We start from the raw sequence: 27,986 nt of genomic DNA, 5'->3' as shown, positions 1-27,986 counted from the left end.
TCGGCGGGTCGAAACACCGAGAATGAATATCCCGGTCTCAACCGGTTTTAACCGGTCCGTGGTTGGAAGCGTGAGCTTAGAGGAAGAGCACACTTGCACGCACTTAAACATCTTTGCTTCCCAACAGTGTGTGCGAACAGAACCAGAAATAAAACGAGATTATTTTACTTTGTGACCCGGAATACGACTCCAAGTCTGACTACGTGAAACTCTGGTGTTAGCTTAGCTTGATGTTACATTAGCCAGCGGACCTAAATCATTGACTTTTCCATTAGCACGCTAAGTTGCTATTAGCTTGGTCGGATGTAACTGGTAGCCTACCAATTATGTTTCAGAGTGGCTAAAGATAAGAAACGTCGGCTATTCTTTAATATATCGCTAAAAAAAATCGATGAATATCCAGCTTAACAGCATTTTTAAATTACGACTGTTGGTGTAATCGAGGAAAGCTACTATTAGCTTTTGGCTAACGACTTTTAAGGGCAGCGTAACGTAAACGTGTGCCATGAGATAACGCTGCGAATTAGTTTGTAGCGTATTTAGCGGTTTCACATTTAGGTCTTCTGCTACAGCTCACGTTATTAAAACCATCACTAGTTTTCGACGAGCGGACACCAACTATCAGGTAAGTCGCGCATGATCACCATTATCTTATTAAGGCTAACGTCAGTGTTTATCGGTTTTGAAACTAACCACCATTAGTAATAATAACCGGTTATAGAACTCAGACGTCATACAAGTTATTGTACTTTGTGAACTGGTACCTTTAATTGTGCCGAATAGTGGCAAACAGATCTGAGTGGACGTGTGTTGAATGCAGTATTTGCGTGTTGGCGGCGCTGTTTCGTGTTTCGCCAGTTTATGGTTTGTTTCAGTGACTGTCATAACTTTACCACGAGGGGCTGGCAAAACCGGAATAACCTGTTTCTGACTTATTTTTTCTCCAGAATATCGGTTGTCGATTCCATTTTTTTTACGTTCCACTTACCTAGTATGTGTTAGTATTTACAGTGTAAATTTTCAACACTAAAAGGCTTCGTTTTTAGCACTTGTACTGCAGATTTTAATCACAAATGCAGTTCTTTTGTGTTTGGTAGTTCTTTTGTTACTTTTCCCCAAAGGGATGCTGTTGGGGTTAAGGTTTCCGTTTCTTCGTTTCCCCTGTCAGAATCTCTATGCCAGCAGAAATGACAATGTTGGCAGATCACCCAGCCAGACAACTGCTGGACTTCAGCCAGAAATTGGACATAAATCTGTTGGACAATGTTGTCAACTCCATGTATCATGACATTGGATCCCAGGTGTGTTTTATGTGTTTCACCTTCAGTCAAAGCATTCCTCTTTCAAGTCCCTAATGGGGTTGGGAGCTTGTCCTGTAGCAAATACAGTTGTGTAATTACAATTTAAGTGTATGTTAAATTGAAGTATACTTTAAGTTGCTCTAAACCCACTGCTACTATGTTACTCTTTTCTAGCAACGAGTAGCCCAGGAAGTGCTCACAAACTTGAAGGACCACCCTGATGCATGGACGAGAGTCGACACCATCCTGGAGTTCTCTCAGAACATGAAAACTAAGGTGTGAGCATAACAAGCATGTATTAAGGAATGCTGGGGCCTTAGATGAGCTACATTATTACACTGCTGAGGACCAGTGTATTAATGTGAGCTGAAGCTTATTGCTTTATCCACATAAGACTTAGGCTTTCAGGGAGGTGAGGTGTGAGAAATCATTATGATTGACCTAGTGTTTACTGGATATCTTGTACAGTCAATGGGTCATGCTTCACTGTCTTTAAATAAGTAGTTTTTGACAGCCTTACATGCTGTGCCTTTTTTTACTAGATCACACATTTAAAGACTCTTGTGATGCTATCCTCAGTTGTCAGTGCTGTCAGAATGTTTGTTTTGGGCTTCTTTTGGCATTGCTACTGTCTCCATTCATGCATATAATGGCTCTGAGACTGTGCTTAGTATGCACACGTATTTGTCTTTGGTCTAAGGCACACACAGCTGCTGTTGCAAGAGAGTTAAATGCTTAACTTGTAGGGCTTGAGAGGTGCAAGTGTTGAAGGTTAATGTGTCCATTTATAACAGTTCAATTAATATAACAATGCCAATTCCCCACTTGTATATATTTTGTGTAAGAACAGTGACTAAAGATGCGGCTGAAGTCTACAATTAGTTTTTTACCCGTCAACACTGAACAATGGTCATGTATGATTATTGTTTTAAAAGAAAAAAGAGAGAGACACACACATTCCAACTATTTGAATATTGCACACTCAGAAAAAGGCAAAGTAGTACAGTGAGAGACATACATTCTGTTATATGTATGTAAACAGAAAGTTACATAAATGCACATTACAAAATAACCAAATAAAATTATTAGTTATATAGTTATATAAGTTATATAGAATAAAAATTGAATGTGCTGAACAGCAATGATCTTTTTGAACATATAACAGGACATAATCAAACCTTCAGGGACCGGTGCTGCTTGAAGCTTTTCTTAATAGCCAAATCAGGATTCAGTCAGCAAATTTAAGGTTCCACGTTTTTGCAAGCAGTTGACCAAAATCAGAAATTTCCCTGAAGAGTGTGGGTATAAAGTCACTCTGCTGCAGAATTAGCTTGTGAATTCTCTGCAGTCATTACCACGTGGTGCTTTTCAAAAAATTAAAGGCGAAACCAAGTTTGAGCTAACTTTGTGTATTTTAAAAACGAACCACTACATCTAAACTAACTGGGGATTAAAGCTTAAGTGGAAAGTCTGTCATGTGCACAAATATCTCTTAAACTTTACAATGTAACCTGAAATGCATCTCCCTAAAGATGTAAGTACAAGTTGCATTAATGCAGCCCACAGCTATTGTGAAAGGCCTGTTCAGTACCATTGATTCACCATGTGAATTCCTTTGAACTTCTTCATCGCAGTTTTTGAGTTTATCAATGAGAGAGCAGTCCTCATCTCAATATAAGGATTATTAATCAAAGCATCAATAAGGACTTTAAAATGATGAGGGGGGAAATCCCAGCTTTTTGTTTTTATCTACTAGCACCATATATAAAACAGCAGGATATAACCATATGATAATTAACACATATTATACCATGCACAATTGGCCACTTATGTAGGTTATGTTGTAGGATGCACCGAAAAAGTCTAAATTGGGCCCTATCCTGTTAGTGATAACTATGTTAATACACATATATAAATATCTTGAAAGATTCATTTAAGCTAAAGGTTTTTCTATTAAGCATATTATGACTTAATAGTGTTTATCTTTGGTAGCTGATATTTATCCACTTATGTTTACTAATTACATTAGGCCACTTCTCACTCGCACTAGTAGCTGTGTATCTAAACTCTGACACAGCCAGAGCTGCACCTTCGCAGCCCTGACTGCGTTCTCCTTCCACAGTCAAATAATTTGCACAATTAAATGTCTAATTACTTTGTGAATTCCATTACATAATTGAATTTAGAATATTCGTTGACAGCCCCACTAATATCTATGTCTAAAGACCATGGGTCATCAATTTTGGAGACATGACAGTGCAAAGACTCTACTGAGGTTAGCTCTTGTGTTTTTGCTTGTTAAATCTTGATGAAAGGATTGAGTCTTTTTCAGAGCTCTAACTCATCTTTTCTTTTCTTTCTTTTTTTTCTTTTTTCCCCTCCCAAATAGTATTATGCTCTTCAGATTCTGGAGACAGTCATCAAAACACGCTGGAAGATTCTTCCAAGAAATCAGTGTGAAGGTAAAAATCACCCTAATGACATTAATCAGGATATCTGTGTGTTTTCTTCCTCAGATATGTTATTTGTCTGAAAGGTGTTATCAGTTTTCTCTGAACAACACATGTCTGTGTTTTCAGGAATCAAGAAGTATGTTGTTGGACTGATTATCAAGACTTCTTCTGATCCTGCAAACATGGAGGTAAGGTGTCCTGTGTGATATGGTGCACTTAAACATACTCGTGTCATTGTAGGGTTGTCTCAATTAGGGCTGGGCCATATCATACCGTTCACGGTAATACCGGTGTAATTTTGGGCAACGATAGGAAAATGAAATATCGTGATAGAATATGGGTAAAACGCGCATGCGCAGTGCCTATGTTTACATACGCACATGGCGGCGACGCAGAATGAGAAGAGCAAAAGGGGATCGTTAAATGAAACGGATGAACCAGAATTGGTTTGTAAAAATGCTGCAATTTCAGTGGTGTGGAACTGGTTTAGCTTTCTTCCGTCAGACACACAACAAAGCACTATTTTTGGTAGAGCATGCTAGCAGGCCGTCGTTATTACAGTGTTGTTTGGAAAATACGGCACACTTAAAATCAATCCATTGATTTTTCTGAAAATCGACAGTCCCCCTTATAATCCCGTGTGCCTTATGTATGAATTCTGGTTGTGTTTACTGACCTCGAAACGATTTTACGTGGTACACGGCGCTCGAAAATCTGTCAAATGTTTTAGTGCGACTTTGCTAAGCTATGAAGCCGCACCGCTTGATGGATTGTCGGAGCATTACGGCTATCGTAGGCAGGCGCCTCGCGGAGTGATACGTACTGTGCTTCAACATAATATTACCATATTGTGTGTGTATAACCTCTTTTTAAGTTTTGTGGATATTATACATGGTTATGCTGAGGATATGTCGGCCAATTTCCACTGGAAATGCCTTTTGGTTAAACTGTCAGCAAGGAATTTGCACTGTTACATTTTTATATAACTTTAATGCACATAAAAAACAGCTGCTTGTTTAAGTGAAAATACATTGATGGGGTTTTTTGCACTAATAAAGTTGTGGAGTTGTAAAGTATTTTGTCTAGTGTCAATTATATCGTCAGTTATATCGTTATCGCAAATTTTCAAATGTATATCATGATAAATATTTTTGGTCATATCGCCCTGCTCTAGTCTCAATATTAGAATTTCAAACTCTGTTCTAATATTCAGGAGAATACTTGACACAACTTTTGATGCTACAGGGAAGTTTGACCACAACAGAAGTAATGGCAAAGACATCATTTCTTGAAAAACTTGACACGTTAATTTTACAAATGATTTAGATTTCATTATAGACTGAAGATAAAATATATTTTAAAACGTATCAATAGATAAATGGTACAACTGCACAATAACCTAACATATCAAGATATGTTTTTTAATCACTGAAGACAAAGAGGATTATAGAAAAACTACAAATAATAATGTATTTATGCTAATACAAAGACGATAAAAAAACAAGACTGTTCACTGTGAAGCAGATTGAACCAATCACTCACTGATTGGTTGCACTTTAAAACTGAAGCTATGGCTGGCAACAACAAAATAAGAAATACATAATTAACACATGGATAAATGATTCCAAAAGTAGAAAAGTGTATAATCTTGTACACATCTTCCTTCTCTTCACTGGATCTGCAACATATTGCTCATCCAGTGTTCACTGTGTCCTGCCTCACTCTGCAGCTCTTCACTTCACCTCCAAAAATTGCGCAGAGTAGTTTGTCACATTCTGCACTCTCCTCTGTTCAGCTACAGTTCCCCTGCTGCTCTGCACAGCCAGCAACTCATCTAGTTTCCCATGTGTCCGTAATCCAGTCTGTTACTGCTCAATATTCTATCCATGACCCAGTCAGCCCTACACCAATTATTAATCTTTTTTTTCTAACTATAGTCTGCTAGCTGTTACGTGACTGATTAAAAATGGCTAATGTGGCTATTGGGTAGTTGCTAATAGTTAACAGCTAACATAACATGTAACCATTTTTATGTTTATTTACAGAAAGAGGGGGTATACATTTCAAAACTCAACATGATCCTTGTACAGGTAAATAGGCATTTAATGTTTGACATAGTGTAAATTATTATTGTTTGACATAAAGCAATGATGCTGATGATGAGCTCTATTTCTGAAATTTTAGATCCTGAAGCAGGAATGGCCCAAACACTGGCCCACTTTTATAAGTGATATTGTGGGTGCAAGTCGGACCAGCGAGAGCCTCTGTCAGAACAACATGATCATCCTCAAACTGCTCAGTGAAGAGGTTTTTGACTTCTCCAGTGGCCAGATGACCCAGGTGAAGGCCAAGCATCTCAAAGACAGGTAACTGATCTGATATACTGTATAACTTATGTTGAGCAAATAGTGGACGTCAGGTCTTACATTTGAGTACTGAATACTGAAAAAAGGAGAAATATTGGTTCATTGTTGATTTTGAGTCTTTTATTTTCAGTCTAATCAGGCACAGTTAGAGATGTCATATTTTCTTGATGCTGTGCATTCTCGCGTTTCCATTGCATATTTCGATCAATCATACTGCATTCCAGGTTATACTGTAATTTGTATACTGATGATTCCCCCAAAAAAGCTGTAAAGATGTAAGATTGCACCTTTTGTTAACAAAATGTAGCAATTATCCCAGAAGAAGACTGGGAAGATTGTGAACTCTGACATCTTGAGTGAGACTCCACTTTAATTGCAGCAGTATGTAAAATTTACTACCATTTGTTAATCTGGTCAACACAAAGCCAGATTGTTGGTCATTTGGCTCATTGGGTGCCACGGTAGACTCCGCTAGACTTGGGGAAAAGGGTGAGAGCTAAAAAAAAAAAAAAAAATCAGATGATGACTACTTACACTCCGCTCTCTTTTCCCTGTCAGCATGTGCAACGAGTTCTCCCAAATATTCCAGCTGTGCCAGTTTGTAATGGTAAGACAAATAAATTTTTTTTCGTAGTTGTTTTCAAAACATTTTGTGCAAGTCTCAGTACCTCAAAAATTGATGTGTATAATTCTTCTCCATAGGAAAATTCCCAAAATGCCCCACTGGTCCACGCTACCCTGGAGACTTTACTCCGCTTCTTGAATTGGATTCCTTTAGGTTACATCTTTGAGACCAAACTCATCAGCACGCTGGTCTACAAGGTAAACCAGATGATACTCTGTCATTAAATAAAAACTTGAAATAATTAACTCTAATACAGCGGGATATAGTATGTCTGTGAGTCTGGTTATACTGAAAAACACTGACATGGCATGGTAAGGCCAGTTAAATTAATGTTGTCACGCAAAGTGTCTTAAGACCAAATGCTCAGATTTGCACATGGAATCAATTACAAATAGAAACTTAAAGGTTTTAACCTTAAATTTTAACAACTTAATCAGTTCAAAGGGATCCCACCATCTGAACTATGGTGGTTCATCCTACAGATGCATAACAATATTGTGGAAATATTACCATTGATCCAGAACTCGTTGTGTCATTGGTTTGGTCAGGAATTGGTCACATCTATTACATGCATATAAAGCAGTTGGTGCTAGATAATGATCATAAAATCATCAAATCGTTCTGAAGTGGTTACAGCTGACTAAATGTGAGTCTTTGTCACTATCATAGTTGTTAAGTCAAGGCTGTTAACCAGCTAACTTGTATGCATGTAAGAAATGCATTCTTTCATCACAAATTATAGGAGCAATAAAAAATAGGTACGACTGCTAAGTAGGCATGTCAGCACTGACCTGCTGTGTTTTCTTTTTCAGTTCTTGAACGTACCCATGTTTCGCAATGTGACTCTGAAATGTCTGACAGAGATTGCTGGTGTGAGCGTCAACCAGTATGAGGAGCAGTTTGTCAACCTCTTTACCCTCACCATGTCCCAGCTCAAACAGGTATGCACTCAGACCCAATTAGTATTGAGTGCCTCTTGCATTAATTGCACTCAGTGTTACAGTGTGCTTACAAATGCCGTTTGAGTTATTACACACAAATGTCCAACCTTCCACCTCAACAAAAGGTCAACAGGCAGCACAGACTGTCAATCTCTCAGTGAAAGGAAGACCCAAAATAAATGTAGATTAACTAAGAAATGTTCCTTAGTCTATTCAGAAATGGGCATAAATGTTTTTCACTGTGTGTATGTGTGATTTCAACAGTTTTGCTGAGTTGCTCTGTTTACAGCAGCAGAGAAGTTTCAAAAACTGCCCAAATACTAGGGGTGCAACAATACTCGTATCGATATTGAACCGTTCGATACAGTGCTTTCGGTTTGGTACGCATATGTATCGAACAATACAAAATTTTATATTTATTTTTTCAACTTTTCTTCTGACAATGCTGTCTGTGTTGAGCGCTCAGTGGATCTGCGTTTGACTACCCCGCCTAGGCTGCACTGTCGAGTGCAGATCCACTGAGCGCAGCGCAAGCTAGCAAGACAGAAGCTAAGCTCGTTGCAACATGGTAACTGCCTCAACGCTACCCGAAATTGAACCTCCCCCACCCTCATTCAGATCTGGCATTTGGAACTATCTTGGTTTTCATGTGAAGCATGACCCTGATGGTAAGCGCATCATGGACAAAAGTAAAACAGTATGTCAGATGTGCCAGCAATGCTCAATTGGTGGGAACTAGTGCGTTAGCGCAGTTAGCTTGTTAACGTGTTGACGCCGTCCAGCCCCACACACGGGGCATCCGCGGTAACTCGTTAATGGAGATTTGCTGTGTTACGGCGTTATTGTCATTTTAACGAGATTAACGCTGACAGCACTAGTGGGAACACAACGAATATGACTGCACATTTACGCCGACATCATCCTAGTGCAAAGACAAGTGGAAGCAGACAAAAACAACAAGCACGCATGCTACAAACATTACACAGCCATTAGCACATGATTCTCCTTATGAGGACCTGATATGTTTAATATGCTGCTGAGAGTATACCCCAGAAGAAGCGTATAGTATAGCTTTTATTTTGGAAAGAGCCATTTCTCTGTAATAAACTTTTTTTTAATTATTTTGTTGTTTCAGCAACATTAAATTTAAAAACTGTACTTTTGAGTTAAAATATATATTTATAATTAGAGCAGGGCGATATGACCAAAAATATTTATCACGATATACATTTGAAAATTTGCGATAACGATATAACTGACGATTTAATTGACACTAGACAAAATACTTTACAACTCCACAACTTTATTAGTGCAAAAAACCCCATCAATGTATTTTCACTTAAACAAGCAGCTGTTTTTTATGTGCATTAAAGTTATATAAAAATGTAACAGTGCAAATTCCTTGCTGACAGTTTAACCAAAAGGCATTTCCAGTGGAAATTGGCCGACATATCCTCAGCATAACCATGTATAATATCCACAAAACTTAAAAAGAGGTTATACACACACAATACGGTAATATTATGTTGAAGCACAGAACGTATCACTCCGCGAGGCGCCTGCCTACGATAGCCATAATGCTCCGACAATCCATCAAGCGGTGCGGCTTCGTAGCTTAGCAAAGTCGTACTAAAACATTTGACAGATTTTCGAGCGCCGTGTACCACGTAAAATCGTTTCGAGGTCAGTAAACACAACCAGAATTCATACATAAGGCACACGGGATTATAAGGGGGACTGTCGATTTTCAGAAAAATCAAAGGATTGATTTTAAGTGTGCCGTATTTTCCAAAAAACACAGTAATAACGACAGCCCGCTAGCATGCTCTACCAAGAATAGTGCTTTGTTGTGTGTCTGACGGAAGAAAGCTAAACCAGTTCCACACCACTGAAATTGCAGCATTTTTACAAACCAATTCTGGTTCATCCGTTTCATTTAACGATCCACTTTCGCTCTTCTCATTCTGTGTCGCCGCCATGTGCGTATGTAAACATAGGCACTGCGCATGCGCGTTTTACCCATATTCTATCGCGATATTTCATTTTCCTATCGTTGCCCAAAATTACACTTGTATTACCGTGAACGGTATGATATGGCCCAGCCCTATTTATAATTTTACTAAATGACAAATTAAAAAGGCATGAACATTTTTTTTTTTTTTTTTGTATCGAAAAAATATTGAACCGTGACACCAAAGTATCAAACCGAACCGAACCGTGAATTTTGTGTATCGTTGCACCCCTACCAAATACATAAAGCATAAGAGGAACCAGTGGATAGTTTAGTACTTTCTGTTCACTGCTCTGCCACCTGAGCCACACGTGGTGGCTGTGGCTCAGGTGGCAGAGCAGATCAGCTACTGATCGGAAGGTTGGTGGTTCGATCCTTGGCTTCCCCAGTCTGCATACCAAATATCCTTGGGCAAGATACTAACCCCAAGTTGCCTTCCGATGCATTCATCGGAGTATGAATGTGTGTGAATGTAGTTTAGTTTGCACTTGAGTTTAGAAGTGCTTGTATGAATGGGTGAATGAGGAATGTTGTATAGAGCGCTTTGAGTACTCCGAGAGAGTAGAAAAGCGCTATATAAGAATCAGTCCATTTACCATTTCACAGATTAAAATACAGAGTTTTTAGTCACCTTAAAACCAACTACTTTTCACTGTGCTGTATATTGTGAATGTGCCTTAGGCTAAAGTGAAGAGTTTAATCCTTTCTAAGACCATTGCATGAGCTCAGGCTTTTCTGAATGAATCATGTAATAGTCACAGCTGTGTTTCACACACAAGAATATTATGTCATCTGTAACATTGAGCAGACTGACAAATGGTTCTATAGCAAGTCAGGTCATAGGCTTTATTTGTACTGTAGAACTGTTTCGTTGTAGCCCATTTTATGTTGTACTTCAGTGTCTATCAATAGGTAAACTGTACTCTATCAAACATTTAAACTCTTACTTGATAAGTCATTGTTTCTCTCCAGAGTCTCTGTACTAAGTACTTTACTATGTACTTTAGTACTTTAGGCTCCACTCTGACTATCTAAGAAAAAAATGATGTTGGTGCATGAGATGGACAAGTTTTCAGTGTGGCTGTGAGTGAGGCCTGACAAATTATCTGAACAGAAGATTATAAAATGTAATGAATATAAGATCAGGGTGTCTTTAGTCACGAGAAAATTTTACATTTCTAAAGTTATAAGTAAACCTGGTCCTTACTTTACATGATATTCATTAAAACTTTCCTTAAACTAAACTTTACTACTGTATTTTCACGACTATAAGGCGCATATAAAAGTCATAGATTTTCTTCAAAAAGTGTGGCGCGCCCTATAGTGCAGTGCGCCCTGTGTGTGTTGTAAGGAGGACGTAGTAGAGAACACCATGAGAACGCTAAAAGGTGAAGTGTGGGCGTTGACTTTATATACAATCGCACATACATACCTGTATAAAAGAACAGGTATGTGCATTATGCAGAACATCGTTGTTTTAACAACCCTGAAAATGGCAAAGAGACATGCTTATGAAGCACAGTTTAAACTGAAGGCCATCAGCTACGTGGAGGAACATGGAAATCGAGCAGCCGCGAGAGAATTTAAGATTAATGAATCGATGGTTCGCAAGTGGAGGAAGCTGGAAAACAAGCTCCGGCAGGTCAAGAAAACGCAGCTGAGTTTCTGCGGACATAAGGCGAGGTGGCCCGAGTTGGAGGAAAGACTCGAGCAGTGGATCATCGAGCAAAGAACGAGTGGGAGAAGCGTTTCGACGGTCACCATTCGGCTAAAAGCAGTTTCGCTAGCAGAAGAAATGAAAATTGAACATTTCCAAGGAGGCCCGTCTTGGTGCTTTCGTTTCATGAAACGGTGCCATTTTTCCATCCGGACCAGGACTACGGTAGCGCAGCAACTTCCAGCGGATTATAATCAGGGTTCGTACAGGCGCTTGAAATCCTTGAAAATTCTAATGTCGTCTTTTCAAGGTTTGAAAAGTGCTTGAATTTCAGATGTGGTGCTTAAAAGTGCTTGAAAATGTAACTGTATTTCGTTCACAATAAATAACTATCTGATTGAATATATTTCTCTATCTGATGAGAAAACTAATGAGTTGCAAAATGTAAAAGCAAAATTTCCCCGCCTGGGCTGCCTTGCGTCTGTGTCAATATGTGACCCCGCCCCTCCCTCAGACAGTTGGGCATGAGTGCACTAACATACCTGTAGGTTGCTGTTTTAATGAGTGTTTGATGGAAAACAACAATGGCGGAGTTTGCGTTCTCCAGTCGCATGATAGGTGAGTCCTAGTAAATAATTTTCCAGTACGCGTACGTTACACATGCTATTTTTTTTTAAATTATGATTATTATTTTGCTAGCTATCAAACTCGCTGGAGAAATGATTGAAATGCACTGAGTGTGATGCAGTATGGCAGCGCTATTATGGAATATGCTGTAAACTTAGCTAACATTTACTTAGCAGTAATATGAGTTAATTTACTCAAGTGAAAGCTTTAAACATTAGCCCGATACATAACTAGCTAACTTAAGGCTTTCTGATTAACCCTCTGGGGTCGACGGACCCAGAGTCTCCATTTCAACTTGGGTCGAACGTGCGGACTTCAAACTATATACCAGTTTTTAAATTGTGTTGATAGGTCACGTAAAACCGATTTTTTGCGGGGGGTTTCTGAGTAAAACAGTGGCGTTTACTCCGGGAAGAAACCGTAAAAACAGCGTTTTCTAAGGAGAGCGCTAGCAAACACGCTTTGCCTGTGAGTGAAAAAAGAAAAAACACTCCTTCCCTATTGGTGGAAAAATGTACCATGTCGACCAATCAAAAATTGATACGGCAACATGTGGTATTTGGTTGTTTGGGAAGAGAGGGGAAGTTTTAGGAGTGACCGGCAAGAGAGCGCGAGTGAGCGAAAGAGAGAGTTTTGATACGTGAGAGATTTGTGACGTTTAACGTGTTTGGAGTCTCAAGTTAGTGTGTTGTCTTGTGTAGTTAGTGTGTAGTGTAGTCGTTTTGTTTTGTGTGTCAGTTCTACTAGTGAACGTCACAGTTGCTGCAAAAAAGCCACCAAAGGCAGATTGCAGTGTAAACGCTGAGTGACACACCTGCTGTCAGACCTGCAGGTTTATCCCTGTGCTGTTCTCATCTGTGTTATAGTGGACACAAACTATTTTTTGGAGTTGCATAAATAATTTGTGTGCCTTCTTATTTGACGAAGAGCACCTGATTGTTCTGTAAATAGTTTTGAATGGTTATATGAAAAACGTCTGAGCCTTGGCTGCATTTTTAGGTAAATAGTACCATATAACTCTGTTGTTTGCAAAACATGCATATTTCTTTAAAATGTACAATTTCTATTTGCATTTCAAGTTATGAAAATGATTCATTAAACATGCTTGTGGGTTTTACAGTCAAAAATATCACTTTCTACTTGTATTTTAAATTTTGTCTGAATTTAGATAAATTGTGCTGACACATTATGTCAAAATGAGACAATAACAGATTGGCAAGATAAACAGTTTTTAAAGGTGAAATATAGAGGCCAAATCAAAAGTAGTCAAAAATGGCCAATTATACCCTGGACACCAGAGGGTTAAAGGCTAAAAGCAAAGTTGTCACCAAGTACTGTTTATATTTGTGTGTATTGCGGCAGCTTTTTTGAGTATTAACTTGGTGCCTTTGGGTGAAATAATGGTGATATGAGGGACCGATCCATATGGTCACAAAGAATAGCCACTTGTTTCTGTGCTACCAAAGTTCCCGGCTTTCATTCAAAATGTGTTTATCATCAGCACCTACACATTAAACTACTTAAACAGTCAGTGCTGTTCTCCATGCCTGTCTGACTTGATGTTATTAGCACAAACACTTTAAAGGTGATCATTTAGGACTTCAGCAATAATACAGACAGCAATGTAGTTAGCAATAAAACAGTTTTATTGGGAATTAACTTAAAAAACAACAAACAAACATCTATCTCCTATTTTTTGTCACACAGGAAAGAAGCATCAATATCTGATGTGAAGACTTATTTCTTTATTTTTGTTTTTTTCAACAGGAGAAGAATATCTAACAAGTTGATTTGTTCACATTTTCACATATTAATTATTCAGTGAAATGTGCATTTTGAGTTTATACACTATGTACATAAGGTGACCGTTTCTTTTTTGTGTGGTGCGTTTTTCTATGTCTTAACAAAAGGGGAGCTAAGGTGTCTTTTCACATGGTCTTAGATAGGTGATGCGAATTGAAACATGCGTTCTTTTTTTTTTTTTGGGGGGGTGCTGGAAAAGCTTGAAAAGGGACCTTGAAAGTGCTTACAAAGTGCTTGAATTTGACCATGAAAAAGGCATACGAACCCTGTATAATGAAAAGCTGGCCATCTTCCGCTCCTACTGCAGCAAACACATCGCCGACAAACACATCCAGCCCAGCCACATCACTAACATGGACGAGGTGCCGCTCACTTTCGACATCCCGGTGAGTCACACTGTGGAGAAGAAGGGGACCAGCACGGTAGCGATCACGCACAACGGGCACGAAAAAGTCTTCTTTACTGTTGTGCTTGGCTGCCATGCTAATGGACAGAAACTGCCGCCTATGGTGATTTTTAAGAGAAAGACTTTGCTTAAAGAGAAGTTTCCAGCAGGAATCATCATTAAGGCAAATGAAAAGGGCTGGATGGATGAGGAAATGATGAAAGAGTGGCTGAGGGAGGTGTATGTAAGGAGACCAGGTGGTTTTTTTCCACACATCACCATCGCTGTTGATCTGTGACTCTATGCGTGCCCATCTCACAGCCGATGTGAAAAAACAAGTGAAGCAAATGAACTGTGAGCTTGCTGTCATTCCGGGAGGCCTGACAAAGGAACTCCAACCGCTGGACATCGGTGTGAACTGGCCGTTCAAAGTAAGGCTGCAAGCGGCGTGGGAGCGATGGATGACCGATGGAGACCACAGTTTCACTAAGAGTGGAAGGCAGCGCCGGGCGAGTTACGCCACAATTTGCGAATGGATTGTAGATGCTTGGGCTAACATGTCTGCTGGCACTGTTGTTCGAGCTTTCGCAAAAGCCGGCATCATTTCCGAGGAGCTGCACGGCACAGAAAGTGACTCTGACAGTGAAGAAAGTGAACCTGGAATATTTGATGGAGATTTAGCGCAGCTGTTCAATTCAGACACAGAGGATGAGGACTTCGATGGGTTTGATGACGATTACCGGTAATAAAAATGTGAGTACCAAACTCAGGTTTGCTCCTGCTTTATTTTTAAATACGCATACTTGTATGCGCACTATAATCAGGTGCACCTTATGTGTGTGTTAAATAAAGTAATGGCACACATAACTGAGACTGCGCCTTTTAGTACGGTGCGTCTTATGGTCGTGAAAATACGGTAAACGTTATCTTCCACTTTTCCTCAACAGGCAGTGTTTCTGGTATGACTTTGTGGTTTATATTCTAGTTTTAGGTTAAACTTGAATCTTGAGTGGTCTCATAGTTGAGTACAAGATAAAACTTGATTACAGAAAGTGCAGTGTCCGCAAACAAAACCTCAAATGGATTCAATGAAAGCAAGTTTGAAGATAAATTAATAATATGAGGCTTTGCAGTAATTTTTTTTTTTTTTTTGCTGTTTGGCCAGATGCTGCCTTTAAACACAAACATCAGAGTGGCCTACGCTAATGGGAAGGATGACGAACAAAACTTTATTCAGAACCTGAGCTTGTTCCTCTGCACTTTCCTCAAAGAACATGGCCAGCTCATTGAGAAAAGGCCCAACCTACGCGAGACACTCATGGAGGTAGGCGGACAACACAGCAACACAAACGAGAACATTTTCACTGTTTACATTGTTTGTTTGTTTTGGTTTTACATCATGTGGACCCTGAACTCTCAGGTTTTGGCTTAGAGTCATTTTGTCTGTATTAGCATCCCTTTCTGTATCAGGTGACTGCCAGATTTTCTTTTTCTCCTCATGCATTTTGTCCTTATTACACTTTTGCAATGGTATACATTTTGAAGCTATTACACTGGGATGGTCCACCTTTCTCTTTTCCACTTAAATAAGTATAGATTAGAGATGGACCGATCCGATATTACGTATCGGTATCGGTCCGATACTGACCTAAATTACTGGATCGGATATCGGCGAGAAATAAAAAATGTAATCCGATCCATTAAATATCAAAAAAACACTTCACAAAACTTGCGACACGGTGTAACTCGGCTCATAACCGTAGCATGTCGGAGCAGTGTGCGTCAGGTGATAGAGCAGCTGTGTGTATTTGTAGCCTCGCTAGCAAACCAGCATTTCATCTCCGAGGAAGTTATCCCAGAGAGAAGTAAAGCAAGTGTGTAAGTTCATCTCTGAATGTTTGTAAAGCATTCCCATGTTAAGCTTAACAACCGATATATGGAGCGACTGCCTCTCTCTCTCCCTCACCTTCCTGCGGCTACTTCAATCGTGAAACTGATCAATGATCAGCTGATCGGCTTTTCTGTCGCGAGTCTGTCTCTCTTCTTTGTTTTTGGCCCACTTTGCACCAGAAAGAGGAAACCAGCGGCTGAACAACAGCAGCACGTTTAACCTTGATAAGCTGTTGTTAGAATTTATTTAATATTACTTTCTAGACCAGGATCCTTTTCTACGTAGCTGACGGCTGATAACTGTGCAGGGGCGGATCTAGCAAAGTTTAGCCAGGGGGGCCGGTAGGGCATTAACAGGGAAAAGGGGGCACAAAGACATACTGTTTTTTTTTTTTTTTCTTATTCTCATTTAAAATATCTAGCTTTTAATAAATAATTATCTGAATCTTACACCCAAAGTTTTAATCTGATGTAAAATGTATAGATGTCCATTACTGTATATAGTAACTGTTAAGTCTAATATACCCTAGTAAGCTATAGTACTTTTTCCTTTGGGAAAGTACCATCTGTGAATTCTGCAATTCTGTTGAAGAAAGATGTTGAATCTATTTAATTATTCTTGAAAAATAATTTATTTCTGTGCATTTTTTTTTTTTTTTCACCCTGCATCAAATTAAAGTTGATTACATCGATTAAGCATCATGAGGTGGGGGGTGGGGGGTGGTTCCCTATTTTTTTTTGCTGGGAGTTTTCAACCCTATTTGTTAGGTTGCTTAATATTTCTGCTAAGTACTCTTTAAAATACCAGAATAGGGAGGATGGAGTAGATTTAAGTTTATTAGATTGATCAGTGTTGCTGAACTATGAAATATTTTGGGTGCAGTGTATTTTTTACATGCAGGTATAACAGAATAGCTTTAGTGTTGTTGTTTATTTAAACTTGAGTATGAATTTATACAAAATGCAGCAAGATATTAAAAAAAACAGTTTTATTGATTAAAAAACACTATATCGGATTCATATCGGTATCGGCAGATATCCAAATTTATGATATCGGTATCGGACATAAAAAAGTGGTATCGTGCCATCTCTAGTATAGATAGTTAATTGTTCTGGGAACTGTGAAGAATGCGAGTAGCACAGGAAATATCAGTAATCTGTACTGCAATTTAACCACAAAAAGGCTCATTAATTTCGATTATTGTAAACATAACTTGTCTGTTTGTTTTATGAAATATAAAATGCCAAGGACAAGTGGACCAGAAAATCAAAAAGTTAACTAAAAATTAAAAGGGAGATTATTTAAATTACAAACTGTACCATTATATTATCTTAATACTGTATTTATAGAGCAGCCAGTGAAGACTACTTGATTATGCTTGAAACCAACAAATTCAGGGCATACTATGTCACACATTTGGTTAAAGAAAGTGAGGAACAATCTGAGATGTTTTGACTTTAAAAAGCTCACTATATAGAAGTGTATTGCATCTGATCATGTTATAAAAGTTTTCTGTCTTGCAAATGTCAATACTACAGCACTGAGTACATCCATACTGAATGAATAACTGACCTGAGAAGACCTAGTTTTCCTATATCTGTTCTGAAGCACAAAGATTTTAAGGATAGGAAACATCTCTATAAATGCACCTGAGATTATGTTGATTCCAAGAAATGGAATCCTTATCACTTACTTTTACACACAAGAAATCCAAATTTATAAAACCACTGTAAAGTGTTTTGTTTCAGTCAGACTTTTTCCAGTGAGTCCATGAAGACGCCAGAATCTTTTCTTTGAGAGCTGATTTTCTTCTTTCAGCTTCTATAGAGCTTCTCATCTGTGAGAGCTGTGATTCTTGACTGGCTGGTTCTTTATTTTCGTCTGATGTTGGAGAAGCCATTTACAGTGTTATGTAATTTTGGATAACCATCACATTCTCAAACATAATCCACAGAAACAGCATATTAGTTTATATTCTGCTTAATACTTTCAGTTTTACCTACAGCAGCATCATTTAACTACTCTGTGATTGACCAGAAGAGTCATGACGTTACTAACCCCCACGTTAAAAAAAAGAATAGAAGTTTGAATAATGAAATCCCTTTCATCAGTTGACTTGAAACATTTAAAGTTGTCCAACCTCACCACACTTTGTCCTGTCTGCAGGCGCTGCACTACATGCTGCTGGTGTCAGAAGTGGAGGAGACGGAGATCTTTAAGATCTGTTTGGAATACTGGAACCACCTGGCAGCTGAACTCTACAGAGAGAGTCCCTTTTCCACTTCCAGCACTCCACTGCTCTCTGATGTCCCACCACGCAGACACCTTTACCTACCTGTGCTTTCCCAGGTTGGGCTGCTATTACGGACGTACACACAGAGATTGTATCCTCAAAATGTCAATGGATTAAGAGGTCACACTCTTGTCCCAAATGCAACTTATGATTATATTGAACAGCATTACAATCATATTCTTATGATTATTTATTGGTCATATTTTTTTTAAAATGGCATAAAATGCTTGCAAACATCTAAAACAAAATTCTTGCATTTTTTACACTGTTCTTACAAAACTGATGTGTCCAACTGACTCAATCCGTCTATATCTCTGTCTTCTTTCAGGTGCGTCTACTGATGGTGAGCCGTATGGCTAAACCAGAGGAAGTGCTTGTGGTGGAGAATGATCAGGGCGAAGTGGTCAGGGAGTTCATGAAGGACACAGATGCAATCAACCTTTACAAGAACATGAGAGAGACTCTTGGTAAGTTGTTAACGGTCCTTGTGACTAACTATAAAATATAATATATTTATAATATTATTTATTTATATTTATAAAATATTTTATTTGTAACATCACTTATTTATATTTATAAAATATTTTAATTGTGCAGTTTTCAGGGTTTTTTCTTACTGTCAAGTTATGTCCTGTATGTACCAGGCTGTTATTCAACATTTAAGACCTTTCAGTTGTAATTTTACCTTTCAGTAATGTATGCTGCTTCTGCGGGGTCTCAAAGAGGATTAGCTTTTTTTTTTTTTCTTCAAATTTATGAAAACCAAAAATGGGTTTATTAAAAGATCTGGCATCTTGTTATTAAAATGGTATGGTCAGCAGCACTTACTGGCTACTGGTTATATTCGCACTTTGTATTAATTAGCTCACTTAACTCTCTCTTTGTGCATAGTGTATCTGACTCATCTGGACTATGCTGATACTGAACGCATCATGACAGAGAAGCTTCACAACCAGGTGAATGGCACCGAGTGGTCGTGGAGAAACCTGAACATGCTGTGCTGGGCTATTGGTTCCATCAGCGGAGCGATGCATGAGGAGGATGAAAAGAGGTTTCTTGTGACTGTCATCAAGGTGAAACATACATTGTTGTAGCACATGTCATTAACACAGTATGGCATCAGTATGGCTGAAAAATGTGTTTAGATTTTGTCATTCTCTGTAACACCAAACAATATAAATTGATTAGGTGTGTTACATTCGCAGGACCTGCTTGGCTTGTGTGAGCAGAAAAGAGGCAAAGACAACAAGGCCATAATAGCATCAAACATCATGTATATCGTGGGTCAGTACCCTCGTTTCCTGCGAGCCCACTGGAAGTTCCTCAAGACGGTTGTCAACAAGCTGTTTGAGTTTATGCATGGTGAGATTTTGTACTGAATGTTTGTGTATTTCTGATGCTTGGTGTTAGGAGAATGTTGAAACGATGCAAACCATTGTTACACTAAATCTCATTGGCTGCTGTCAATGAATAAGGCTTATTGTGATTTTGTTTGGCTTATTCTCTTTTTCCTTGCACAGAGACACATGATGGCGTTCAGGACATGGCATGTGATACTTTCATCAAGATAGCCCAAAAGTGCCGCCGTCATTTTGTGCAGGTTCAGGTGGGAGAGGTGATGCCCTTTATAGATGAGATTCTCAACAACATCAACACCATCATTTGTGACCTGCAGCCTCAGCAGGTGAGCCCTGCCCAGTGTCTGGACTTATTCACGTGGTTTTGTTATAGTTCTGCTGTCAAATAGGTTTAAGTGCGTCTGTCACTTTCACGGGATGGTAATTGTGTTTTGCAGTAGAACTTTTAGTTCGCTACGTTCCAAACCTACATGTTGACAAAGTTCTGTTAGAATTAAGCCCAGTCCCATTCCTGCAGGTTCATACATTTTATGAGGCAGTGGGCTACATGATTGGAGCTCAGACAGACCAGGCTGTTCAAGAGCTTCTGATAGAGAAATACATGCTGTTGCCTAATCAGGTGTGGGACAGCATCATCCAGCAGGCCACTAAGGTGAGGAACCGTATAATGTGCCAGTGCTGTTACATTGTCAATAAGGCAGCCTGCAGCCCACTTCTGTTTTGTTGGTGTGTGCTTAATCTTTAACGTGGACTTGTGCTACAGAATGTGGATATCCTGAAGGATGCAGAGACGGTCCGTCAGCTGGGCAGCATCCTCAAGACAAACGTCAGAGCCTGCAAAGCTGTTGGCCATCCCTTTGTTGTCCAGCTAGGACGCATCTACCTGGACATGCTCAATGTCTACAAATGTCTAAGTGAAAACATCTCCTCAGCCGTCCAAAGCAATGGTAAGTTTATGGCCTCTCCCTCAATTTGTCTTATTAACCAGACTAATGTTTGAGCCTTATCAATAAAGTACTGATAGACTGCTTACCATATAAAACCTACACTAGTAAAGAAATGGGAATTCAAGCACACAGCATCACTGTTGTGACAATGTAACCATTGAATCCAAGTAATAATTGTCCTTTAAGGCCAAAAGGATAATGTGCAAAAACTTGCTGCAAAGTTTTTTGATGTTTTTTTTGAACCCTTGAATGTTTTTTCATCCTCAGTATGTGCTCGTTAGAGACGTCAGACACTTAAACTTGTTGGTTTTTCTCATTTGTACAGGTGAGATGGTGACTAAGCAGCCTCTGATTAGGAGTATGAGGACAGTAAAGAGAGAGACGCTAAAATTAATCTCTGGCTGGGTCAGTCGCTCCAATGACCCTCAGATGGTGAGCCTGGCCTTGTTTTGTTTCCTCTAGTCTGTTCTCTAATGAAACGGATTCAAATCTGAGTTTATGGAGACTTCTGTTTCGACCAGTGATTCATATACAACCCCTCCTGCATTTATTTAGCAATGAAGAAATAAATGATGCAGGTAACAAACTGAAAATTGTAATAACTGCTTTGCATGTAAGCATGGGTTTCTTTTCCCCTCAGAAACAATGAAAAGCTTAAATTTTATCTCCCCCACTATAACCCTAAGTATGACCAAAGCATGTTCTTTCAAACCTTTCCTGTCTCTGGAAAATGAGCACTATTATTATTTTTGAAGCTAGAATGCAAAATAATAATGTTAAAATGGTGTTAATGAAACACTTAACTAAAATTTTTCATGGTTAAAGTCAAATGTCTGGGCTGAGAAATGCTTAAATGTAGTAAATTATTGTAAAAGGAGTTGTCAGTTTTTATCTTCTAATTATATTTTTAAGGCTCCAGTAGTTAATGATGTGTTATACTAAAGAGTTATTCAAGATCTTTTAATATGAACTTCTGAAACACCCATCATAATTGCTGCTGTTCCTTTGGTTCAGGTGGCAGAGAACTTTGTGCCTCCCCTGCTGGAAGCTGTGCTCATAGACTACCAGAGGAATGTTCCAGCTGCCCGGGAACCTGAGGTCCTCAGCACCATGGCAACCATTGTGAACAAGTTGGGAGTCCATATCACCGGAGAAATTCCCATGATCTTTGACGCTGTCTTCGAGTGCACTCTGAACATGATTAACAAGGTTTAACTGAGTTGATTTAACTGTATCTGATAGAATACAATAAAAATTGAAAGTTGAACATTTTTTAACCCTTCTTAACTCCTTGTTTTCCATTTATGCCTTCAGGACTTTGAAGAATTTCCAGAACACAGAACCCATTTCTTCTACCTCCTTCAGGCTGCCACCTCCCAGTGCTTCCCAGCGTTCCTATCTATTGCCCCAGCTCAGTTCAAACTGATCCTGGACTCCATCATCTGGGCTTTTAAGCATACGATGAGGAATGTGGCTGACACAGGTCTGAACTGAAAACACTAACCCTGTTAGATTGAAAGTTCAGACAACACAGAGGGAGATGCTTTTTTTTCTGCTTTTGATTCGATGTGATGTTGGTGAAATCGGGTATCCCTAATGTGATCAGCTCTGAGACTGATCATAGGAGCCATAAGCTGTTCACAAGCTGTTCCTGTTTTTTTTACAAGAGGCAGCCAATCGGTATAAAAATGCGTAAAAGAGAGAGAATCTAAACTTTTTCAACAAATGAAGTGAGGCTATGTATAAGATAAGTAAGGATGGGATAAAAATTTTGAACAGCTGAAGATATGATGCACAATTAGTGTTTTTATTCTAGTACAGTGCCGGAATAGAAATATGGAGCACAACATTTCAAAATAAAAGTAATAGACCACACAATACACTATCAAGTAATACGCAAAATTTGAAACTGACCTTTACTCACATGTAGATATGCAATGCAGATTGTTCTCAAATCTCTGCTGATCTAAAGGATGTCGCATCCTCTTTTGCAGGCTTGCAGATCCTATATACTCTCCTGCAGAATGTTTCTGCAGAGGAAGCAGCAGCCCAGAGCTTCTACCAGACGTACTTCTGTGACATTCTGCAACACATCTTTTCTGTGGTCACGGATACATCTCACACTGCAGGTAAAGAGATTATGAAAGATGTATCATCACACATTTATAAAGGCTTCTCAGTTTTATATAAATACAATAATGATGCAGCGCTCCATTTTCAGTGTAGTCAGGAGCCAGTTTTTTGTAAGACCAGCCAGTAACTAAATAACCAGCGTCTTGTTCTGCCCTTTCTCTAGGATTAACGATGCATGCCACCATCTTGGCCTATATGTTTAACCTGGTGGAAGAGGGGAAAGTTAGTGTTGCTTTGAGTGCTGGAAGCCCAGCCAACAATCAGGGACATGTCCAGGAGTACATCGCCAACCTGCTCAAGACAGCCTTCCCCCACCTCCAAGAGTAAGTCAGCTGAACCTTGCTTTGAACTCTGCTGCCCGTATTAATACTAGGATTCCCTCTACTCACCATCACCCCTATCCTGAAGCAGCTTCACTGGCTCCCGGTTCAACTCCATATTAATTTTAAAATACTCCTCTACACATTTAAGGCTATTCATTCTCTCTCCCCACTAGGGCTGGGCCATATACTGTTCCCGGTAATACCGTTACAATGTTAGGCAACGATAAGAAAATGAAATATCGTGATAGAATATGGGTAAAACACGCATGCGCAATGCCTTTGTTTTCATACGCACATGGCCGATTGTTGAGTGAAACGGATGAACCAGAATTGGTTTGTAAAAATGGTGCAACTTCAGTGATGTGGAACTGGTTTGGTGTTTGTCCGTCAGATACACAACAAAGCACTTTTTTTTGTAGAACATGCAAGCTGGCCATCGTTATTGCCGTATTTGTCGGACTAAGGTGCTCTGGGTCCTAAACTCCGTCCGCTACAGGTCCCAAAGTCAAACTAACAGCAGCATCACTGAGAGTTAAAAACTGTCTAAATTTTTTCATCTTTAATAAAACAATCAGCATTGCTGCTTTACCAGGTGCAACTATGAAGTTTAACATCCAGGCATCCATGAAAACAGAATTTATTACATTTAACGGAGTTAGAAGTTAGCAGGAAGCTAGTGGGAGTTAGCTCACTAGTTTCGCTAGTTACCTAAACATGATATAGCATGTTCTGACTGAGAGATTTCTAAAAAAAAATCAAATGTACAGCTCTGCTATCATTTCCAACATAAATGAAGACAGGAAACTAAACAGCAGTGACCTTTGTAGGGTTACTGAAGTTGGGCTAGGTGGTATATAATGATGTGCTACGTGATCGCTAACGACACAGCTATGTTAGCATGACATAAACAGTGAAGCTGGAGCATGAACGCTAACGCTTTTCCACTCGATAAAAGTTAACGTGAAGGTTCCTGATGGTTAGAGACAAATGCAATTGCATGGCAGGATGCTGTAAACGAACCAAACTTCAGTCAGGAGAACAACTGAGATAATCCATCCACAATACGAGGTTAGTCATTAATATACTGCAACAACATGGGAATAGAGCAGCTGTGATAGAATAACAGCATTAATGAATCAATGGTACAGAAGTGGAGGAAGCAAGAAGAATGAGTTTAATAAAGTTTGATTTATTTGACTGCTTTGTTTCGCTTAATGTGCCTTATAATCCCGTGCACCTTATGGTCCGAAAAATACATATTTGGCTTTTTTATTTGGCACACTGCAGTTTAATGTTGCAAAGCACCTCTTTTTAACTTCAGTGGATATTATACATGGTTATGCTCAGGATATGTCAGCCCATTTCTACTGGAAATGCCTTTTGGTTAAACTTTCAGCAAGGGATTTGCATTTGCACTGTTAAACTTTTACATAGTTTTACTGCACATAAAAGACAGCTGCTTGTTTAAGTGAAAATAAATGGATGGGGGGTTTTTTGCGCTAGTAAAGTTGTGGAGTTGTATTTTGTCTCGCATCAATTATATCGTCAGTTATATCATTATCGCAAATTTTCAAATATATATCGTGATATATATTTTTGGCCATATCGCCCTGCTCTGCTCCCCACCATATCTCTCTGACTTGGTACAGATCTCCATCCCATCCCGGTGCCTCGGATCCTCCTCTTCTCTTCTTCTTTCTGTTCCTTCATTTCGTGTATTTTACCATGGGGGGGCGGGGCTTTTAGTTGCTCTGCCCCTCAACTTTGGAATTCCTTACCCCCTGACCTCAGAAACATCAGTTCTTTCACCCTTTTTAAGTCCACCCTGAAAACCCACCTGTTCAAGACAGCCTACTCTGTATAACTACTCCATGCTCTTAAACTTTGTTTTATTATTGTGTTCATTTCCTGTTTTTATGCTTGTCTTATTTGTTCTGTAAAGTGTCCTTGAGTGTTTTGAAAGGCGCTTTTAAATAAAATGTATTATTATTTAGTTTATTGAATATGAGGCCAAAAAATTAAACTGTTGCAGAATTACAACAGATGTTATTTTGACCACAGTTTTACAAGTTGCACTTTCCAGACTTGAGGCTTATTGAATGTTTTCTCTGCAGTGCCCAGGTAAAGGTGTTTGTAACGGGTCTATTCAGCCTCAATCAGGATATCCCAGCCTTTAAGGAGCACCTAAGGGACTTCCTTGTGCAGATCAAGGTGAGAAAATGGCAAAAAACAAAAAACAAAACAAAAACTTGTCAGCTAGAAACTGACCAAGAAAGGTATAAGTGCAAAAATGAAAATGATTATATTCCTTGCCAACACAAAACAGTTTCATCTGAGCCAATGAGCAATGATTGTTAGCTTGGATCCAAAGTATACCAACCTTTGTGCTCAAATTTACATGAGCATAAAGATACTATTCATCAATGGAAACACTGCAGACACCTGCAGAAGAATAGAATTTAAGAGTAGAAGAGTTGAATTTAAAAGTATTGGTGTTAAAACTGGGTGGTTTAAGGAGCACAACACACCCAAATGAATCCAAATTTCCAAACAGTCTACTTGTGTGGTCTTGCAGGAGTTTGCTGGTGAGGACACATCAGACCTCTTCCTGGAGGAGAGAGAGACAGCTCTGCGCCAAGCCCAGGAAGAAAAACACAAGCTCCAGATGTCTGTGCCCGGCATCCTCAACCCCCATGAGTTGCCAGAGGAGATGTGCGACTAAAGTGACCATAGCCCCTACGGACCAACTCTGAAGGGAGAAAGTTCAATAGGGAGCAGAGACATTTCCTGTTGTTTTCTTTCCAAGTGTGGTTGTGTGCAAGTGTGTGTTGAAGAGAATTGGAGAGGGGGGACCCCGGCACTGGGTTGTATGTCGACCAAATTCTGTCAATATGTAAATGAGAATTGCCCCTTATTACTACCCCCAATTCTGGCACAGATTCCTCCCCACCACCAGCTTATTTTATATACATTGTTTATGTAACATGCCATCTTTTGCCACCTTCTTGCTATCAGAGCTTTGTTTGGCCATGCATTCATTTAAACCTGCATGAAGTTGTAAGAAGTAATGGTTATTTTTGAACCTTCTACATGCTTATTTCAACTTCCTTCCCACTTGTTAATATGTAATATATATATAATGTTGAAACACTTGCAATGGTTATGTGACAGATTGCTCCAGTTTCACAAGTGCCATGTGCACCGTGCAGAACGAATGTGATGTTCAAGGGGTCGATTTGTACTCCTGTGCTTCCTGTGTTTGTTGTTTTGGTTTTTGAGTGTGGTTGTTTTTTGTTTCTTTTTTTCTTTTGTTTTGGCTTTCTGATAAATTCAGGGCTTCGGTTCCTCTGCTTTTGGATGAGTGCGTGCATATCATCCTGTTTGTAAAGCTGTCTTAGTACTCTGAAAATATAAAGTTGGCTATTTTTACAAAACATTCTGTATGACTCTTCTTTCTGTAAGCCTAACCTTAAGGACCTAAAAGTTTAGATAAGCTTGAGGTGCTACTGATAGGTCAGATGAGATGCAGTTTTTACGTGAATAATCACTAGACTTAAAAAGCCACTGTGGTGCCCCAGTCAGTTATTTGCAGCACGCATAGATGAAACATTGAAGATGTTGAGCTAAATCAACTTGCACATTTATCCAAATATAGCACTTCTTTGATACTAGAGAATGAGTAATAACAAGTTTTGTTATACATTTTAAAATAGATAAATTATACTTGAGTTCTGTGATATACACTGCGCAAAAAGACCACTTTTTAATTGAGTATAGCATCAAATTAACTAAATTCATTTTTTTTTTTTAAGTGGGATATTGATCTGGTCAGGTAGCAGAGGGGGTTGATGATCAGTTTCAGTTGCTTTGCTGTTAATGAAATTAACAGCAGGAGCAACACTGAGTAAACTCTGGCATCCTAGCATGACTGGGTCCCACACACGCCTGATCTAAATTCTATACGACACATGTGGGATGTTATGTTTCCATCCACACATATGATGCCACCAGGTTGCACCTCAACCTCAGGGAGCAGATAGGCGCATTCTCCAATGTTGTCATGGCAGGCATACAAACTGCAGAGCATGGCAATGAAATTTCTGCAAAATGGACCAGCTACCCACATACTTTTTCACTTTGATTTTGTAGGTGTCTTTGAAGCAGCACTTTGTAGGTTGATCATTTTCATGAAACGATGTAGATTAAATTGGATGTGTTTGCTAAGTGCTGCTCTAATATTCTTGTTAAATAATTTGGTCAGCCTATGTACAAGTTTGTTCTTTTTTTTTTAAAGATTTTTTTATTGGTAGAGATAGTGATGATAGACAGGAAATTGGGGAGAGAGAGGGGGGAGACATGTATCAAAGGGCCACGGGTCAGACTCAAACCCAGGCCAACTGCATTCCGGCCACATGGCCTTGCTCACCCAAGTTCTTTTTTAAAAAACAAGTTCTCTGTTTCAGGTTGTTTTTTCTTCTACTTTTGGATTTGTATACAGGGGGAAATCCTTATATGTTCATCTAAAATGTACATCTCTGGCTGTAGCAGGTGTTTGGATGGTCAACCAATCAGAAGAAAGTTGGATTAAACGGAGGTGGAAGGAAGCTAAAACAGCTGCCCCAAGGCCCAGTACAATATAAATAAGGATTTTTTTTTTCAGCTGTGAATCAATGCAAAGCTACTGTAGTAGGGTCACACATACAAATATATTGCTGAAGATGAGCATAATAAGTTTTGCTATAAAAGTTGTGCTGCAAAAGTATCAAGGTTTGGGTTAGCAAGATTATCGCCTTCCTTTTTCCAGCTGCTTCCTTTTGGGGTGGACACAGCTGAGACCAACTAAGATCTCCTTCCATCTCAGCTTATCCCTAT

General features: G+C 39.1%; 1 protein-coding gene across 1 annotated transcript; it reads left to right on the top strand.

Moving 5' to 3' along the window:
- xpo1a (exportin 1 (CRM1 homolog, yeast) a) lies at nucleotides 1-26,550 on the top strand. The gene is made up of 25 exons (XM_031741329.2): nucleotides 1-625; nucleotides 1,169-1,301; nucleotides 1,476-1,577; nucleotides 3,691-3,763; nucleotides 3,881-3,942; nucleotides 5,800-5,844; nucleotides 5,939-6,120; nucleotides 6,679-6,727; nucleotides 6,823-6,942; nucleotides 7,558-7,686; nucleotides 15,335-15,493; nucleotides 18,227-18,409; nucleotides 18,682-18,820; nucleotides 19,245-19,426; nucleotides 19,559-19,715; nucleotides 19,874-20,037; nucleotides 20,229-20,363; nucleotides 20,475-20,658; nucleotides 20,984-21,090; nucleotides 21,673-21,867; nucleotides 21,973-22,141; nucleotides 22,653-22,787; nucleotides 22,955-23,114; nucleotides 25,229-25,325; nucleotides 25,690-26,550. Exons 2-25 carry the CDS (start codon nucleotides 1,176-1,178, stop codon nucleotides 25,834-25,836), a joined length of 3,201 nt encoding a protein of 1,066 aa, XP_031597189.1. The 5' UTR covers nucleotides 1-625; nucleotides 1,169-1,175; the 3' UTR covers nucleotides 25,837-26,550.
- The last annotated feature ends 1,436 nt before the right edge of the window (nucleotides 26,551-27,986 follow it).

Source organism: Oreochromis aureus, linkage group 6, assembly GCF_013358895.1.
Source record: "Oreochromis aureus strain Israel breed Guangdong linkage group 6, ZZ_aureus, whole genome shotgun sequence".
Classification (NCBI taxonomy): Eukaryota; Metazoa; Chordata; class Actinopteri; order Cichliformes; family Cichlidae; genus Oreochromis; species Oreochromis aureus.
Note: the sequence above shows the minus strand (reverse complement) of the source record. Positions and strands in the feature narration are given on the sequence as shown.

What these genes read in the sequence shown, in the direction of transcription:
- xpo1a (XM_031741329.2), top strand. Translation starts at nt 1,176, where the DNA reads ATGCCAGCAGAAATGACAATGTTGGCAGATCACCCAGCCAGACAACTG. An exon ending in TACGCGAGACACTCATGGAG is followed by an intron (nt 15,494 to 18,226) that starts GTAGGCGGACAA and finishes TCCTGTCTGCAG; the next exon opens with GCGCTGCACTACATGCTGCT. An exon ending in CTCAGCCGTCCAAAGCAATG is followed by an intron (nt 20,659 to 20,983) that starts GTAAGTTTATGG and finishes TCATTTGTACAG; the next exon opens with GTGAGATGGTGACTAAGCAG.